Genomic DNA, 17,681 nt, shown 5'->3' with positions numbered 1-17,681 from the left:
GCTCGCAGGCACGAGTGCTTCCGGGTCAGGGGAGGGCGCGCTGCGCGCGGCAGATTCGAAGTTCGGGCTGGGCTAGTCGGTCCTTTGGGCAGCTGTGGAGGAAGAGGTGGACGTGGACGTGGTGGTGGCGCCGGGTGTCAGGCGGCGGCCACGATCGGGCCTGGTACCCGCTGCTCCTGGCAGCGGCGACGGTGCTATGGACCAGGCCGTGGGCGACCTGAAGCAGGCGCTGCCCTGCGTGCCCGAGACGCCGTCCATCCATGTGGAGGTGCACCAGCGGAGAGGCAGGTAAGCCGGCCTGGCCAGACCCCGTGGGACCCGGGTAGGTCTGAGCCGATTCGGCCTCTGTGTGGCGCCCACGGACAACACTCGGCCCAGACTTCCACTGGAGCCCACTGCGCCGGACACGGACCTGACCATCAGGCCCGGCCCTGAACGGGACCCACGCTGAGCCCAGCCGGGCGCAGCCCTGGGAAAGCTGGAAGCTAGGATGGGCCAGATACTCAGAGCTCTCAATTCTAGCGGAAATACAGATACTGTCATTGGAGCCAGCATTTCTCAGGCTCTTTCCTGCAAGGAGGCATATACCACATTGATCGCACACCTTGGTGTAATCTCAGAACCAGTCAGCGTGGGCCATCAGGTGGCAAGGTGGGCTGAGTGGAGCCTTGAATGCCAAGCCTGAAGTGTTCGGTTTTCTTAGTGTGAATACCAGCCTTGGGCGCTTGTTAAAATGCAAATTCCTGACGTGTCCCCACAGCGGTGGGCTTTCCTTCTTTCACTAACAATAGGAATAGCCAACATTTATTGAGTGCTTACTATATGCTAGGCATTGTCCTCAACACTTTGAATTTATTGACAATCTCCAAACAAGTCCGGTGTACTGCCCCCTTTATCTGATGAAGAGATGAGGCACCAGGTGAGCTGCTCCCCAGGTTCCACAGCTGGCAGGCAAGGAGTGGCTCTAGTTTGATCCCCTGGCAGGCCCACTCCCTCCTGTACTCTGCACTACTGCACTTTCTTATGTATGCCCCAGTTTCTTTTTTTATTTTTAAGTGTTAAAATCTTGGTGTGTGTTTTTTAACTTAGAACTGACCTTTGTGTTTTGTTTGTCCAGCACGGCAAAAAAAGAAGATATAAAGCTGAGTGTTAGAAAGCTACTTAACAGACATAATATTGTGTTTGGTGATTACACGTGGACTGAGTTTGATGATCCTTTTCTGACCAGAAATGTGCAGTCTGTGTCTATTGTTGACACAGAATTAAAGGTTAAAGACCCACAGGTAAGTTACTCATTCCCTGTGCCAAGAAACAGTTAACCATTAGCTAAATAGAAAGTTGTTGCCATGAATGTCTGCTTGCTGCTTTGATAGTTATTTCAGAAACTTTGCTTACCTGTTAGTTTGACTATCAAATAAGTACTGGTTCTCTGGCAGGTGCTGGGAATAGACGTGGCCCCACTGCCAGCCTGCTGTCAGGACAGTCGGGAGAGATTGGAAACCAGGAATTAGAAGGCAGCACCAAGAATAGTGGGCTGTGCTGATGAGGCTTATGTGCCTTCTCTCTTAACCTTTCTGTCAACAAAATTTATGGAGTGCTCAGAATGTATTAGGACCATAGGACATGCTGGGGCAACAGAGAAATGGGCTTGTCTTCTTGAATCTCTTCACTTAGTCCAGCATATGGACTGCCTCACCTGTTCATGTGTGGGAGCTAAGAAGAACTTTGTATGACAGTGTGGATGCATTGGGGCAGTTCTAGCACCAGAGTAAAAACAACCCGAAGTGTGTGCTTCACATTACTGATACCTGGATGGTTTCTGTCTTACAAAGAACCAATTTGGAAGAATTTGATAAGACACTAAAATAAAACTTATATGGTGGACCTCTTCGTTCTTATACTAGAGGCCCACTGCACAGAATTTGTTCAAGGGGCTCGGCCCTCACAGCTGTGGTGGCTGCCTCAGCCCTCACAGCCCTGGCTTCATCTGGAAGGTCGTTTGGCTGTCCGATTTTTGTGGCATTGTTGGAGTTTTATCTACACTGAGATTTTATGTCATTGTACTAGATTTTGGCCAGCTGAGGGGAACTGGAGAGCTTTCCAGCAGTGCTGTGGAGGGACAGGTAGCACAGTATAGCTGGAAGACATGGGTGCTAACCACTAAACATTTTAATGTTCTCATCTTTGACTGCAGATTCACCTCAAGGAACTTATCTTAACATATAAGTATGTAATTTTGTAGAGATATATGAACAAATATTATTGTTAATAATAGCTAGCAATTAGAAATATTTTAACTATCTTTCCAATGTGTTCTTTATTTGTGCAATGCCATGCTTTATTTCTGTTTTTATAGTTGCTATATCTTTTCTCATGCTGTTAAGCATCTTTGCCATCATTACTCCGAACTCTTTCATATAAATTTCTTATCTCTATTTCATTTATCTCTTCTGGGGAATTCTTTTGTTCTTTTATTTGGGGGTTGTTTCTTTGTATCCTCATTTTGGCTGCCTGTTTGGATTTGTGTCTAGGTATTAGGTACATTTGCTATACCTCTCAATCTCTAGTGCAGGACAGTGTCAAATGCTGTTTCTGACTAATTAGATCAGGCAAATACTCAAAGCCTTCAGAGACCACCTCTGCCTACCATCTGATAGGATGCTGACTTGAATTGCCACAGGACAATCATCCTCAGGAGTGTCCAGTGTTGCTTTTATTTATTTATTTATTTATTTATTTATTTATTTATTTATTTTCTCAGTAAGATGGAGCAGTTGCTTCTGGCTGTTATTTTTAGACTCTTAAGTGACCTCAGGGAAAGGTGTTTTCCAATTGGGTGGGCCAACTGTCTTCCCCCAGGCAAGGCTGCCTGAAAAGAAATGTCTGTGTAGGAAAGGTGTCCTCCACTCGTAAGGGAATGATTCAACACAGGAAACTAGGGGTTTCTACCTTGTGAGCTCTAACCCCTGAGTCTCCAACCCTGGCTTCTGCTCACACAGCTCCAATCCACTCTGCCCTTCCTGCTGGAGCACATGGTGGGTGACTCCACAGGGAATTTTGTGTGTTGGCCCTTTAAGAGGATGCTTGAATTTCCAGCTGTTACTCCCTAGCAGATAGTAATCCTGCTGCTTTTCACAGCCAGATGTTATGTGGGTGCCCTTCTCAGTTCTGGTGCTTGCTGCTGGGGGGCCCAGCTTGGGGATTGGATCACAGAGTTGTCAGTGGCAACACCCCACAGCTGAGATATCTCTCAGGAACTTCAGTTGCTGTCTGTGGTTGCCAGGCCAGCCCTTTTGCGCCTCCACCTCTTCAATAGTCTCTATGTGGTCTCCACTTGTGGTCTTCAGGTATCAGGATTCTCTCCAACGAGTTTTCCATTGATTATTCGGGAAGTTTTTCTGTATTTTAGTTGTAATTCCAGTCTGTTTCTGGGAGCATGTCTGTGCAACATCCGCCTACTCTGCTGCCATTTTTAATCTTTTAAATAACGGGAAACATTTGGGTAATGTAAGATGAATGCGAGGTAGATTGTAGAGAGCAGCAAGTTCTAGCTATGGCTCAAGGAGTGACTCCCAGGATATGAACTGAGAACCCACCCTCTGAAGAAAGGGCTTCCTCTGTCATTGTCTGGATGCTGGGGAGTCAGGAAGGCCTCATGGGCACACTGGTTCCAAAACCATGCCACCTTAGCTATCAAAATATTTCAACTGTTTATTAGAGATTGGTTAAATGTCTGATATATTCACACCCAATATGCTATAACCATGAAAGAGAATGGTATTTCTATCTACTGATGTAAAATGTCTCCTAGCTCTAGTAACTGGGAAAAGCGTGATTAGGAAACTGATAGAATTACTTTTGAGTCAGATGTATGTGGATGTATTATAGGCTAACATTTAGGAGATTGATTGTAGGGGATTTTGACATTTTTTAAAATGTTTTTATTGATTTCAGATAGAGGAAAGGAGGGAGAGAGGGATAGAAACATCAGTGATGAGAAAGAATCACTGATCGTCTGCCTCCTGCATGCCCTATACTGGGAATCGAACCTACAACCCAGGCATGTGTCCTGACCTGAAATCTAACCGTGGACGCTCAACCACTGAGCCATGCTGGGCAACTTTGACATTCTTCATTCTATAATTGCAATTTTTAACAAGTGTGTTACTTTTATAATTATAAAAACAATAAAGTTGTTTCTTCAAATAGATGTCATACACCAAAAGGGGAGGGAGGGATAAACACATTTAAAAGAGCTAATCCTGACTCTGAAGTAATAGACTTTTTTTCTGTTAACATCACCTTCAATCTTTATTTTTGGACTTTAAGGTTCAAATTGGATATTAGAATTGAAAAGTAAGTGATTTTTCCATTTGTGTAGACTTATTTGATTTTCTTTCTCATCACAGCCCATCGATTTGAGTGTATGCACTATTGCACTTCACATCTTCCACCTAAATGAAGATGGCCCCACCAGTGAAAATTTGGAAGAAGAGACAGAAAATATAATTGCAGCAAATCATTGGGTTCTGCCCGCAGGTAGGTGTGATAATAACAGTAGATAAAACATGCTGAGTCCACAAGGTCAGAGGATGGCATAATCTCAGATTTTCCAAGTCAGTTAACCAGAGAGGTTTTTGTTCATTTGTTTTGTAGGATTGTAAGGTATTTTATATCTTACAAAAGAGGAAAGTAGAGAGTTCCTTTGCACTGATTCCTCACAGATGGTGTTCATTGAGAAAGGGACCATTCTCTTCCTTCCTGTCCACTTGGTCAGTCCTGCTGGACCACTCCTTCCTCCTACTGTCTCGATGCTAATTCGTGGACTTGCCAATGTGTTTTTATAGGCAGAGTCCTGGGGTTAACTTAGTCATCAAGTTTTATGCCTGATGTCCTAATTGCTGAACTAGACCCGCTGCTCTGCCTTGCCCAAGTGTTGATCTACAGGGAGAGTGGTGGATTAGAGTCTGGATTAGAGTCTGTCCACAAGAGATGGCTGTATGTAACAACATGACAAAAAGTAATTCTTACCCAGTTAATTACCTGTTAAAAGTCCTACATAGCTGACATTTATTTTACATATTTAATTTTAAGACAGTTTTTAAAAATTTAACTTCCCCTTAATCAGAATCTTAGCATGCCAGTGTGGAGCAGGGGAGATCATCGGTGGCTCAGGGCAGATCTTGCTGGTAGGTGTAATGCTTGCTTCCTAAAGTTAAGTTTTTGTTTCATTTTGTCACAGCTGAATTCCATGGGCTGTGGGACAGCCTGGTGTATGATGTGGAAGTCAAATCTCATGTAAGTTTCACTTTTTTCCCCAAAAGGCCCCCTTGTTTGAAGTAGAGTCACTATTGTGTTGCTAACAACTCAGAACTCTTTGACTGAAATAGCTTTTTGGGAGCCACTGCCTGCTAGCAGCTGATATCCTACATGTCCGTCCTCTGCTACTGCTCCCACATGGAGTTGGTCTCTGGGGCATCCCCGAGAGGGAAGTGGGAGGGTGCCAAATGTGAAGAACTACGGGGGCTGAAGGGAACACTGCAGACAGAGCAGGTTGGCAGAATGGAGCAAGTACCAGCACGTCTAAACCGCTTTTAAGGGAGGAGTCCTTCTGCACACTGGGGGGGATACTGGAAGTCTATCCTGGTCTCCCAGGCTGCTCTGGGCAGCCACAGTGAGAGGAGGGAGTCCTGACTGTTATATTGTAGTAAGTGTGTTGAGTGCTTGCCTACTGCTATGTCAGCCCAGAGGAAGGAGCGTAGTCCTACTTGATAAGTCCCTTTTGTGTAATCTAGTCATTAAAATATTTGTTTATCTTTATGCTTGTAATAGTAATATCCAGCAGCTAGCCTCATCTTCTTTAAGTTACCTTCTAAAATGAAAGCTTGTGATGTATCCAGGAAGTGTCTGGTTGTGGTTTCTATGGAGGGCTGCCTTGCTCCTGTCCCTGCTGCCTGCGCAGGAGCACAGAGTGAGAGCCTGTGCCTGTTAGCTTCTTTATCTGCATGTTTCCTTTCTTCACTCAGCTCCTCGATTATGTGATGACAGCGTTACTGTTTTCAGACAGGAATGTTGACAGCAATCTCATCACCTGGAACCGGGTGGTGCTGCTTCACGGTAAGGCATGCGAGGTTACATGTACAGGGAAGGCTGTGATGTCAGGTTGTACTTGTACCTTGTCCTTCTGGGAGGAGTTACAGCAGTTTCATTCTGGTGGAGCCAGAGTTGTCCTAGAATGTTCCTTCTCCATGAAGCCGATGCAGCTGACATTATTCTGGGCATTTGTTACTTGACCATTTGTCTGGCAGCTACCCAATTACTGCCTTGTGACTTTTTATATTATTATTAAACATTTCAATTAACTCTTATTTCTCCCAACTGATCGTAAATTCCTTGGGAAATAAATTGCCTGGTATTTCTTTGTAGCATTCTTCGAGCTTTGCTTTGTGAGCAGTAAGCTGCAAAACCATACTTTACAGAAATCTTGTCTGGTTCTTCCCAGAGAAAGATAGGGGGTATTTTTCTTAGTTTAGGAGCACAGAGTAATCAGCCTTTTTATACCAGTTAAGATTGTACAGTTGTATACACCTTTTAAAAAGCAGATATCTCTGCACATTATCCTGATACCAGTATCAGAGTAGGCAATCAATAAGTATTTCAATTCTTTCATTTAGAACTTATTATATATTTTCTTTTTCGTTATTAAAAATGCTTGCAAAAAGTCATTTGAATGTACCAGCATTTTCTTTTCTTTTTTTAAAAAAATATATTTTATTGATTTTGTACAGAGAGGAAGTGAGAGAGATAGAGAGTTAGAAACATCGATGAGAGAGAGTCATCGATGAGTTGCCTCTTGCACACCCCCTACTGGGGATATGCCCGCAACCAAGGTACATGCCCTTGACCGGAATCGAACCTGGGTCCCTTCAGTCCCCAAGCCGACGCTCTATCCATTGAGCCAAACCGGTCTCGGCTGTACCAGCATTTTCTACTAGATGCGTTTGTTCTTCTACATTGGTCACCTCAGAACTTCTGCAAGGCATGTTAGGTGACACACAGAGCAAGAGGCTGTACAATCAAGGTCCCTTGCCTTCATCCTCTGGTTTAGTATGGGGTGCGGGCCGGTGTAGAAATAGCCATAGTGAAAGACGGTGCTGCTGTGGGCTGCAGACACAGCAAGTTTCAGTGCCTAAGAGTCCTGATGATTAGCAAGAAAGGTGGGTTTGACTTTTGAGAGATGCCTTACTAAGTAAACTTCATAGATGACGTGGGGACAAGGAGGTGTTGGCGAAGCCATAGACCAGGAAATGCACTGCAACTCAGAGAGCTGAGCCAGCCCCTCGGCCCAGAAGCAGGGCTTATGTCAGGGGCAGTGGATGCTAAGATGAGAAGCACAAGTTAAACTCAAAGTAGGAAAAAAGACTTTTAAAGTGTACAGTATTGGTAATACTTTAAGGCACTTTGCTAGCAGACTTCTTTGTGTGTTAATAAGCAGTGCTTGTAATAATATTCATAGTATTGAGCTCTCTGCTTCTTATTTTGTATTCTGTGGAAAATACAATTACCGTGGTTTTAAGAAATTTGTCATAACACTGATTTAAACACGTATTTGCTTAAATTTTGTCCCAGGTCCTCCAGGAACTGGAAAAACATCCCTGTGTAGAGCATTGGCCCAGAAATTGACCATTCGACTTTCAAGCAGGTAACTGGTGATTTGAGAGAGGAGAGTAGTGGGAATGAGATTCCCTGCTTTTCCTTTATAATAGCATAAGCTGTCTGTTTAATAACTTTACTTGAATAGTAGGTCCCTGTCTTTCATTGTAAAATATTTCCTCTGTACTAAACATAGTCTTGAGTTATGACTTCAATCTTTTTAAATTTATGGAGACTTGCTTAGTAACCAGCTCGTGTTCTGTCCTGTGGACCAGTTCCATGTGCACTTCAAAGAACATGTTTCTGCTGTTGTTGGGTAGAATGCTTCATGGATGTCAGCTCAGGGTACTTGATGTCCCTGCTGATAGTCTAGTCTGATGTTCTATCACTTACTGGAAAGGAATGGCCAAGCTTCTAATGGTGAATTTGTCTGTTTCTCCTTGAGTTCTGTCTGTTTTGGAATTTATGGTGTCATCACATTTGAAAAATAGTTGGCCATTATTTTCTCAACTAATTTTCCTAGTCTCCCCTCGGCCCTTTTTCTGGGAGCCCATTGATTTGCAACTTAGACTGTGATGTTATCCCAGAGGCCACTGGTATACCTTTTTGTTTTGTTTTTTTTCAGGTTTTAAACTTTTTCTGTCTGTGTTTCACTTTGGATAGTTTCCTGCAGTATCTAATTTGCTTTTAATTCCATTCAGAGAAATTTTCATTTTGGATAGTGAGTATTTTTTTCTCTGAAGTGCCATTTGGTTCCTTTTATACTTTTTACTTATGTTCTGTTAAAATCCTTGATCAATTGTATAATAGTTATTTTAATGTTCTTGTCGACTAACTCCATAATCATTATTTCTGAGTCTTTCTATTGACTGATTTTTCTTCTGGTTACAGGTCACGTTTTTTGCCCTTGGCATGTCAGGTAATTTCTGTTGGAATGCAGACATTGCGATCTGAAGTGTCTGGGTTCTCCAAAGGCTGCTGGGTCTTGTTCTGATAGGCATTTCTGTTACTTGTGATTTGTTGTGATCCTTTTGAGGTTTGTTTTTAAACTTTATTAGGGATCTAGGTGTTCTCCAGGAGGCCCCTCCTGGGGTCTCAGTTGAACACCTTGAATGAGTAACAAGTATTCTCTGCTTTGGCTGTTGGGAACTTGAACATAGCCAGTCCGTGTGATCACCGGGAACCGTTTAGCTCACAGGTCTGGAGAGCCTCATGGATTTCCCTGCTCCTAGACATCCAATTGTTCAGTAAAGACTTGAAGGAACATCAGGGTGATTTCTGATGCTTTATTTCTGAAAAGCTTCCTGCCTTCTGGACTTCAGACCTCTGTCTCCTCAATTCAGCATCGTGGTTGAGTTCTTCTTATGTCTTCTCCACACAGAGAGCCGGATGATTGTAGTACCAATTTATTTCCTTGTCTCAGGTCACAGTCCTCTGGTGCCTGTTGTCCAGTGCCCTTCATTGAAGTTGCTTCATTTATGCAGTCAAGTAGTCTAGTTGGTGAAGGCACAATATAAATCTGGTATCTGTTACTCCCATTTGGCTTTAGAAAAGGGAATTCTATGAGATTTACTTTTAAATATCTACTTTCTTTTCAAAATGTCTTGTATTTTTTCATAGGGAAATTGCTTTATTTCAAGCCTTTATTTTATGCTTAGCAACTTGGCCTTTGTCTTGACATATTAAAATGCATCTGTGTTTTATTTTATTTTATTTATTTATTTATTTTTTTAAATGCATCTGTGTTTTAAAGATCTCTATGGGCAGTTTTCAAAAACACCACAGAGTGAAAATGTTGTTACAAGAAATAGAAGTTTTCCTAGCACAGTCATGCATGGTATGACTACTTTTTGGTCAACAACTGGCTGCATACATGATGATGGTCCCATAAGATTATAATGGAGCTGCAGAATTCCTATGGGCTAGTGACACTGAAGCCATGATAACATCAGAGCACAACACATTACTCGTGTGTTTGTGCTGATGCTGGTGTAAACAAACACATTGAGCTGCCAGTTGTATAAAAGTACAGCACATACAGTTATGTACAATACATATTTTTTGAAAATGATAATAAACAACTATGTTACGGGCTTAAGTATTTAGTGTGTATACTTTCTGTTGTTATACTTTTTATTTACAGTGTACTCTTTCTACTTATAAAAAGAGTTTGCTATAAAACAGTGCAGGGTGTGTGTGTGTGTGTGGTGTTGTGCTGGATCATATACTTTGTGTTTACCAAGAGCCTCTGTGTAAGTGCCTCTGTAAAGCTCTCACAATGAGGAAATCGCCTCCCTATGCATTTCTCAAATGTGTCCCCTCATTAAATGACACATGACTGTACAAAAGTCTGATAATGTATAACTCTGTTTGATACTCAACCCAGTCTTTATTTTGTTACGTTGTCTGTCTTCCCTCTCCTCTTTTGTGAACAGAATTAGTAAGTGATCTTTTCTTTTTTAAATGTAAAGTCTCTTTTTTAAATTTGAAAGTAATTCTTTTCCTTATGTGGACTTTCAACATGAAAGACACTGGAGAGGACCTGGGAGTCAGCTCCTGTCCTGCCTCAGTCTGGTTTCCTGTAGGATTCTAGTCAGAACTATTAGTAAGTGTGTCCAGACCTCTCAGCTGCCTCCTGAGTGGCTGCAGGATTACTGCTGATGCCATTCAGTATGTGTGTTAGGTTCACTTTTTGCCATCTGAGTATCCACGGTGCTAGAATTTGTGTTGGAAAGTAAATTGTTACAGTTTTTAAGGTTTTGTGGAAGGAGGAAAAAATATTCAACGCCAGGTAAAACCTCTGATGCTTGTTTACGTAGATTTGTTTGCTTATTAGTACCAGTAGTACTTTTAAAAAATAAATTAAATTATAAGTAAATTAAACCTGAGAGGAATTCTACTGTTGTTTTAATTCAAATGAAGATATTCAGTTTGAAAAACTTAATTTGCTTCAACCAGAACTGTTGGTTGCATTCTTTTAGATTTTTCATACTAGTTAGAATGCAGACTACTGGGTACCTCAGTTCTTTGTCAGTAATTATAATGATGTGTTAGTAATGCTCACCACACTGGGCAGCTGAGAGGTGTTGTATTTAATGAGCAAAAGTGCTGCCACTGGGGTTGCCAGAGGACTAATTTGTAAAGTAATTGTCTTAACTCTTTTTTTTTTTTTTTCTTTAATCCTAGGTACCGGTATGGCCAACTAATTGAAATAAATAGCCACAGCCTCTTTTCTAAGTGGTTTTCAGAAGTAAGTTTTAGTTCTCTAGATTGTCAATCATTTAGTTGAAAAGATGGCCTGTATATTAGGCAAACTTTCTGTGCATCTGACTTTATGGTCAGAGGAAACTTTCAGAGCTAAGCAGTTACTTGGAAATAGTATGAGGCCTGAAAGCCTGGGTACAACAAATGACTATCACCATTGTCTGAGGAGGGAGGGCATCCTGAGTTCTCACCTGGACTGCACCCCTCAGCTGAGCATGCACTCAGAGTTCTGAGCCTCTTTCTGCCATCTGTGAACTGAGGGACTTGGACAAGGTGACATTACAATATCCCTCGCTTCTGAAGTGTTCTGCCGCAGGCAGTCCTGTCAATGGGCCCTTATGGTAGCTTGGAGTAGGAACAGGGAGTGTCCATAAGGAGTGTGCCTGGCTGGTTTGCATCTTGGCACCCGTGATTCATCTCATTCCCAGTCGTGGGGACAGTGGGAAAGTAAGAAAACAGACAGTGAGCCATGTGGCCCCTGGACAGGAGTTTGTGGACTCAAGTCTCTGTCCTGGCACATGAAGCAGGGAAAGAGGGCATTTGGCTTTACCTCCACCCCTGCAGACCTGGCTTCTCTGATTAGGGAGTTCTTCAAGGGCTGTCAGGAAATGGCAGGGGTACCTGGGGTCAGAGTGATGCCGGGTAGGGACAGGTATGCACCAGGCAGCATGATGAGTACAAGTCAACACTGAGTGTTTTGGTTCCAGAGTGGCAAGCTAGTAACTAAGATGTTCCAGAAGATCCAGGATCTGATTGACGACAAGGACGCTCTGGTGTTCGTCCTGATTGACGAGGTAGGCATGTTCATGCATTAAACCTGTGGTGGAGGAAATTCAAGACTGAGCGCCTCTTACTGCTGCCAGGGCGCAGCCAGCCCCTCGCTCAGCCCAGCCTCCATCGGGCAGTCACTGTTTCATGCAGCCCTGCCCTCTTTGCCATCCCACATGTTAAGCTCCTGGCACACCTGGACACCTGACACCCATTCATTTGTTCATTCACTTGCTCATTCACATGTTCCGCGGCTGCCCTGTGGGGCCAGGTGCTGTAATTTTTTCATTGCTCTGTCCCCACAGGTGGAGAGCCTCACAGCTTCCCGCAATGCCTGCAGGGCAGGCACCGAGCCTTCAGATGCCATCCGTGTGGTCAACGCTGTCTTGACCCAAATCGATCAAATTAAAAGGTACTACAGTCATGTGCCACTTAACGATGGGGGTACATGCATTGTTAGGTGATTTTGTTGAATGAACATCAGAGAGGCACTTATACAAACCCAGATGGCATAGCCACTGCACCCTTAAGCTATGTGGTAAAGCCTTTTGCTCCTCAGCTATAAGCCTGTTCAGCAAGCATGTCAAACTCCCATCTCTGCTCTTGTTTGGCTCACCCTGTTCACCCTGTGAGGGCTACACACCTGTTGCCAGAGTCCAGGTGAAGCTGATCCTAGATGCTCCCTGGCTACACAGCTGCCTGTGAGCCATCTGTATGCTGACCACAGTCCCTGAGGGCAGCACTGCCCCTATGCTCAAGCCTGCCAGGCTGGGAAGCATGCTTCCCAAGGCACCTTGTGCCAGCCCAGGTTGGAGAGCAGAGTGGCAGTAGTGGCTCTTGGAATTTGGAAGCTAGAGGGGAAAGCAGCTGGTAAAGAGGATTTTAAGACTGCTTCATAATTGTCGATAGCTGTGTGATGAGCAGTTGTATGCTGTGCCTAGGCAGATGGGGTGTAGTTAATGGGGGAGGGGTCAGGAGATGGAGCAGTCAGAGATGCCCTCAGAGATTAGATCTTTATCACAATTGAAAGAAGTAAGGAAACAGCCAGCAGATGTCTAGGAGAGCTTTCCAGAGGGCAGAGAAGTGACCAGAGCAAAGGTCCCCAGAGAGTTGGACTGGCACACTGTGTGTGGCCAGGAGCTCAAGAGTTGGAGGATCTCAGGAGGCCTCATGGGCTGGTATTGGGATAGGAAGGATAGCTAGCTGAATGAAGCTAAGTGCCCAGAACCTTCAGGCAGCTCCTGACAATCCCTGTGTAGGGTAGGGTATAATCAAGTCACAGGCACTGGCTGACTGGTCCTCGCTCCTCTGCCTCCAGGCACTCCAACGTGGTAATACTGACCACTTCCAACATCACGGAGAGGATCGACGTGGCCTTCGTGGACAGGGCTGACATCAGGCAGTATATCGGGCCCCCCTCTGCCGCAGCCATCTTCAAAATCTACCTCTCCTGTTTGGAAGAACTGATGAAGGTGCTTTGTTTTTTTCTCTTACCATTAGATTTTATATATTTTTTAAATTCCATAGCTTAAAATAGTTTGAATATAGGATAAGGTATTTTTACAAGGCATTAACCATTTCTTTAGATTGAAAAATCAGTTTGTTATATCTGGCAGGTTGCATTAATGGTCAAAATCATGGCCACTGACTCAGTATTTTTGCTTTTTTGGCACAAAATGATCATCGTGGTTGTTTGATTTACCTGCAGGCGATGAATGGGTAGGAAATGTATGGGCTGTGGTCAGCATTCCTGACAAGTTCTGGTTCTGATGGCCTTTGCAAGTGACCCGCTCTCTGAGCCTCATTTTCCATCCCTGAAAGAAGAGCAGTAGAGGTCCTGATTGACAGAGAGGTCATCTGACAGGAGATCATCTCACAGGGAGTCATCCTGATTAGACAGACTCTCACAGCCTGTCATCGGCTACGGTGTTCATGTCCCTTTGGTCCCATGTTCTGGTGATAGCAGTGAGTGCAGCAATGTTCACAGTCTCTGATAATTCAGTCTAACAGGGACCTGACCTGTTCCTTGTGCCAAGAGCTCTGGGCACTGGGAGGACATGCGCTGTAACCAAGCTAACCAACAAATGGACATTTACCTGGTGATCATAGTAAGGCATCATTGTAATTACTGATGGGGTAGAATCACCACCCCCACCCTCCCCCCATCCCCTTTTGCAGCCACCTCCTGGCACCACAGATCTGGACCCAACATCCTCCACAAAGATGACACAGCCTGTGGCAGGGACAGGAGAGCTGGGCTCAGGACTGGGCTCAGAGCTGGGTCAGGACTGACCTGGCATGCACATTCCATCATACTTTTCTGGGATGTGGGAGAGGCATAAGGGTCCTAGGAAGCTTTGATGTGAGACCCCAATTGCCATCAGAAATGTTGTGCAGTGCAATGGCGGGTCCTGCTGGAGATCGCCCTCAGTGTGGTGTCGTATGCACACTTGTGCTCTGAATCCAGAGATATTCTCAGGTTCAGCCAGGTGCATGGACTTTTTCTGGGAGCTGAGCATGTGGGCAGGGGTAGCTTCTTGCACAGATTACAGGAAGTTCGGTTATTCCAATGCTCTAGTGGAGATTTGGCTGGTCCTGAAGGCTGACATGTGATTGTGCCCTCTCTGTCAAGACCCTGAGGTCTGCCAGCCTCGCACAAGCCTGCAGGACGGTGCCTGTTAATGGAGGGGCCGCAGGGGCAGCTCGGGTGGCTGCAGGGAGCCTGAGGTAGTCAGTCACTTAGGCAGGGGTCCAAATATATCGAGCTCAAACCCTGCTCTTAATTTTACCTATGACCCTCATCAAACCTCCAAAATGTACGGAGGAAGCCTTTCCTTCATTCTTCTCTCTCCTGGTTCCTGAATCGAAACAGTTCATGTTGAAATTCATTCAGTGGTGGCAGTCTGACAGTCCAGTGTGGCTACTTGGCAAAGAACATCCAACATGCAGGCTTGTGGTCTACAAGGTGCTCTCTGACTCAGATCCTGGGTGTGTCAATTCACCAAATGAGAGTCTTATCTTAGAAACAGCAAACACAGACCCTCCTTGAAAGGCAGGCGAAGTCTTGGCTTCAAAGCCCAGCTCTGCCATCTGTGGGTTGTGTCATGTCCTTGAAACCAAATATCAGACTGAACTCCCATGTTGACATGTGACGTGGTGAGGACACATTTTGGCCAAAAGCATAGAAAAGGCCGGGCCACTGCTGGTTTCAGAGACGTGTTTCTGTTGTTTGTATTCTTGCCTTTGTTTGAAGAATCAGGGAGATGTGTGTTGGGGAGGAGTGATGTGCATGCACTTGTTAAATGGCCCTTTTGCATTTTATAAGATGTGATGTGCTTGCTCTCTCTGTGCTGTCCTGTTACTGACCGTATGCATTCTGCCCCTATCTTCCCAGTGTCAGATCATATACCCTCGCCAGCAGCTGCTGACCCTCCGAGAGCTGGAGATGATTGGCTTCATTGAAAACAACGTATCAAAGTTGAGCCTCCTTTTGAGTGAAATTTCAAGGTGTGAATGGACCTAATTTTTATAACCAAGAAAAGTCCATTTGCTGTAGTAATAGGGTGTCATAATTGACTGTAGCCGTCTGGGGTCGAGGTTTGGGGGTCAGAGGATAGAGAGTTGAACCGCAAGTCATCATACACAGGCTGGTGGAGCTTCGGAGCCCCCTTGTCCTGGGTTCCTGGTCCAGGACTGCTAGTGCTTTCAAGTTCTCAAGACGGCTTTGGGATCAAAGAAGGTAGAGAATGGGGCAGAGCCTCAAAGAACAATAAGAATTCAGATAAACTGGAGAGAAATCAGTGAGGCCGCAGGCACCATGGGTGCAGGGACCTTAGGTGGGTTGCGCTGCCGAGGGCCAATTCTGGAGAACTTCTGAGTTCTGACCAGAGTTTGAACTTTATTCTGAGGTCGTAAGGCGGAAGGTTTTGAATGAAGGTATAACATAAAGAATGGTATTATTGTTTTATATATATATATATATATATATATATATATATATATATATATATATATATATAAATAAATAAATACTTTTAGAGTGGGAGGAAGGAGATTGGGAAAGAGAAAGAGAAACATCAGTGTGATAGAGATAACATCGATTGGTTGCCAAAAGGCTGAGAAGCAAAGTGCCCTCCCTGACCAGGAATCAAACCGTGACCTCCATGTTCATGAGTCAGCGCTCAACCACTGAGCCACACCAGCTGGGCTAAAGGGTATTTTTAAAAATTATTTGTTGAAGAAATTTAAACCAGTTGAGATAGGACAGAGGGGAGTAGTTCAGAAATTTCTGCAAAAATTAATAAAAATATGAGGTAATCCATGCCACTGGACAGGGGTTGGGTCCCTGAGCACAGCGGTGCCTGTAGGTGGCACATCTGTACCCTCCCCAACTGGGAGCAGTAGCTGAGGACTCCTCAAGGGGTTGTGGGAGAAGGAACATTCAGAGATGGGTAGAAAAACTAGTCCTAAAACATAATTGTTCACTTGACATCCACAAACTTGACTTACATTCACAGGAAGAGCGAGGGCCTCAGCGGCCGTGTCTTAAGAAAACTCCCTTTTCTGGCTCATGCACTGTACATTCAGGTAAGTCTTCCACAGCCACCCTCCACCACTGGGTACTTTTCTCTTTACCATCCACTCTGTCCAGCAGTGTGTGGCCTTGCTAGGAATCACATTTAAACCATTGGGATATCTGCCTTCTTTTACCTCAGTTTCTAACGGGACAGGCTCCTGGAGCCTAGGAGGTGCTAGCCTGGGTGCCTTAGTGGTGGGGCCCCACCAAGCTCTTTGGGAGGAGGTGGTCGTGCTGTGTGTCTCTGCTTGTGCCCATCCAGAGCTCACATCCAAGCCTCTGAGAGGTGCTCATGCCCCTCGGGCCTGGGCCAGCTCACTCAGAACAGCTGCCCGGAGTTGCCTCTCTGATGTCTGCGTCATGGAAGGGGTGAGTGCTGCCAGTGGCCCTCAAAGGCGAGGGTCACCCCTCAATTCCTTCATCTCTATCCTTCCAGGCTCCCACCGTCACCATCGAGGGCTTCCTCCAGGCCCTGTCTCTGGCGGTGGACAAGCAGTTTGAAGAGAGAGAGAAGCTTTCCTCTTGTGATTGATTGATCGGGGCTCCCCGCCTGTGGTTTTCAAATCATGGATGCGAACAGTGAGGTCACTTCCCCAGAAATGTGTCAACGTGGCATAGACCTGCAGGGCCAAGCATTGTTAAAAGAAAGTGCCATATTTATATATTTTAAAATGCATGTTAGAGGGCAGGTGGCCTGTCATTTTCACTGTTTTAAAGGGAGATAATTCAAGTTCTGTTATCTCTTTGAAAAGAACTGTCTAGATGTGTTTCATCCTGCCTGGAGTTGATTGGACACAAAATGTTTACAAATTTTGTTTAAAAATGATGACTAATATAGGTTAGGGAAACAAAAGAGAAATTACATTGCCGTAAATAAGAATCTGGTCATAGCATTAAAATTGTAAAAATCACTAAGATAGAAGATGTCACTTGCTATCTGCAGTGAGCTTGTTTTACTTAGTGCAGACATTGCAAAGACTATTTAATGCATAAGGAAAAGCTATTCCTGTGTTACAGAAATCAAGAAAAAATTCTAGGTAAAGTATTCACAGCAGTCAGATGTGGCCCTCCTGGTGGGAAGGCAGTCCTCGATGTTCCCCCGCATGTGTCAGGTGCTCTCAGCTGCGCAGGCAAAGGTACAGCAGCGCCTCTCCCTGCATTCAGTTCCGTAGCGTTACCACAGTTCAAGTGAAAATTCACATTAACAGATGTGAAACAAAAACCAGTAATTGGTATATTGCACAGAATATTATGTTTTGCTTTTATCTCATGCTAAAATAAATTTTATATTAGTGTTTTGTATACATTTTTAAAAAAACGTGTTACCTTTTGTTATATAACTTTTTAAGTATTAAAAGTTTCCCCCCCCAGAATTTTCTTGCTTTGTTTCTCTTACCACTCCCATCCTCTTTGAATATTA

General features: G+C 44.4%; 1 protein-coding gene across 1 annotated transcript; it reads left to right on the top strand.

Annotated features, from left to right (window-relative positions):
• The first annotated feature begins 22 nt into the window (after nucleotides 1–22).
• On the top strand, nucleotides 23–17,634 carry TRIP13 (thyroid hormone receptor interactor 13). The gene is made up of 13 exons (XM_084882066.1): nucleotides 23–288; nucleotides 1,118–1,283; nucleotides 4,410–4,539; nucleotides 5,243–5,298; nucleotides 6,027–6,117; nucleotides 7,630–7,702; nucleotides 10,840–10,903; nucleotides 11,625–11,711; nucleotides 11,991–12,097; nucleotides 13,004–13,157; nucleotides 15,080–15,192; nucleotides 16,203–16,272; nucleotides 16,698–17,634. Exons 1-13 carry the CDS (start codon nucleotides 197–199, stop codon nucleotides 16,791–16,793), a joined length of 1,299 nt encoding a protein of 432 aa, XP_084738192.1. The 5' UTR covers nucleotides 23–196; the 3' UTR covers nucleotides 16,794–17,634.
• The last annotated feature ends 47 nt before the right edge of the window (nucleotides 17,635–17,681 follow it).

Source organism: Pipistrellus hanaki (assembly GCF_964339955.1).
Source record: "Pipistrellus hanaki genome assembly, chromosome: 4".
NCBI lineage: Eukaryota > Metazoa > Chordata > Mammalia > Chiroptera > Vespertilionidae > Pipistrellus > Pipistrellus hanaki.
The sequence above is the reverse complement of the archived record's forward strand: the minus strand, read 5'-3'. Positions and strand labels throughout refer to the sequence as shown.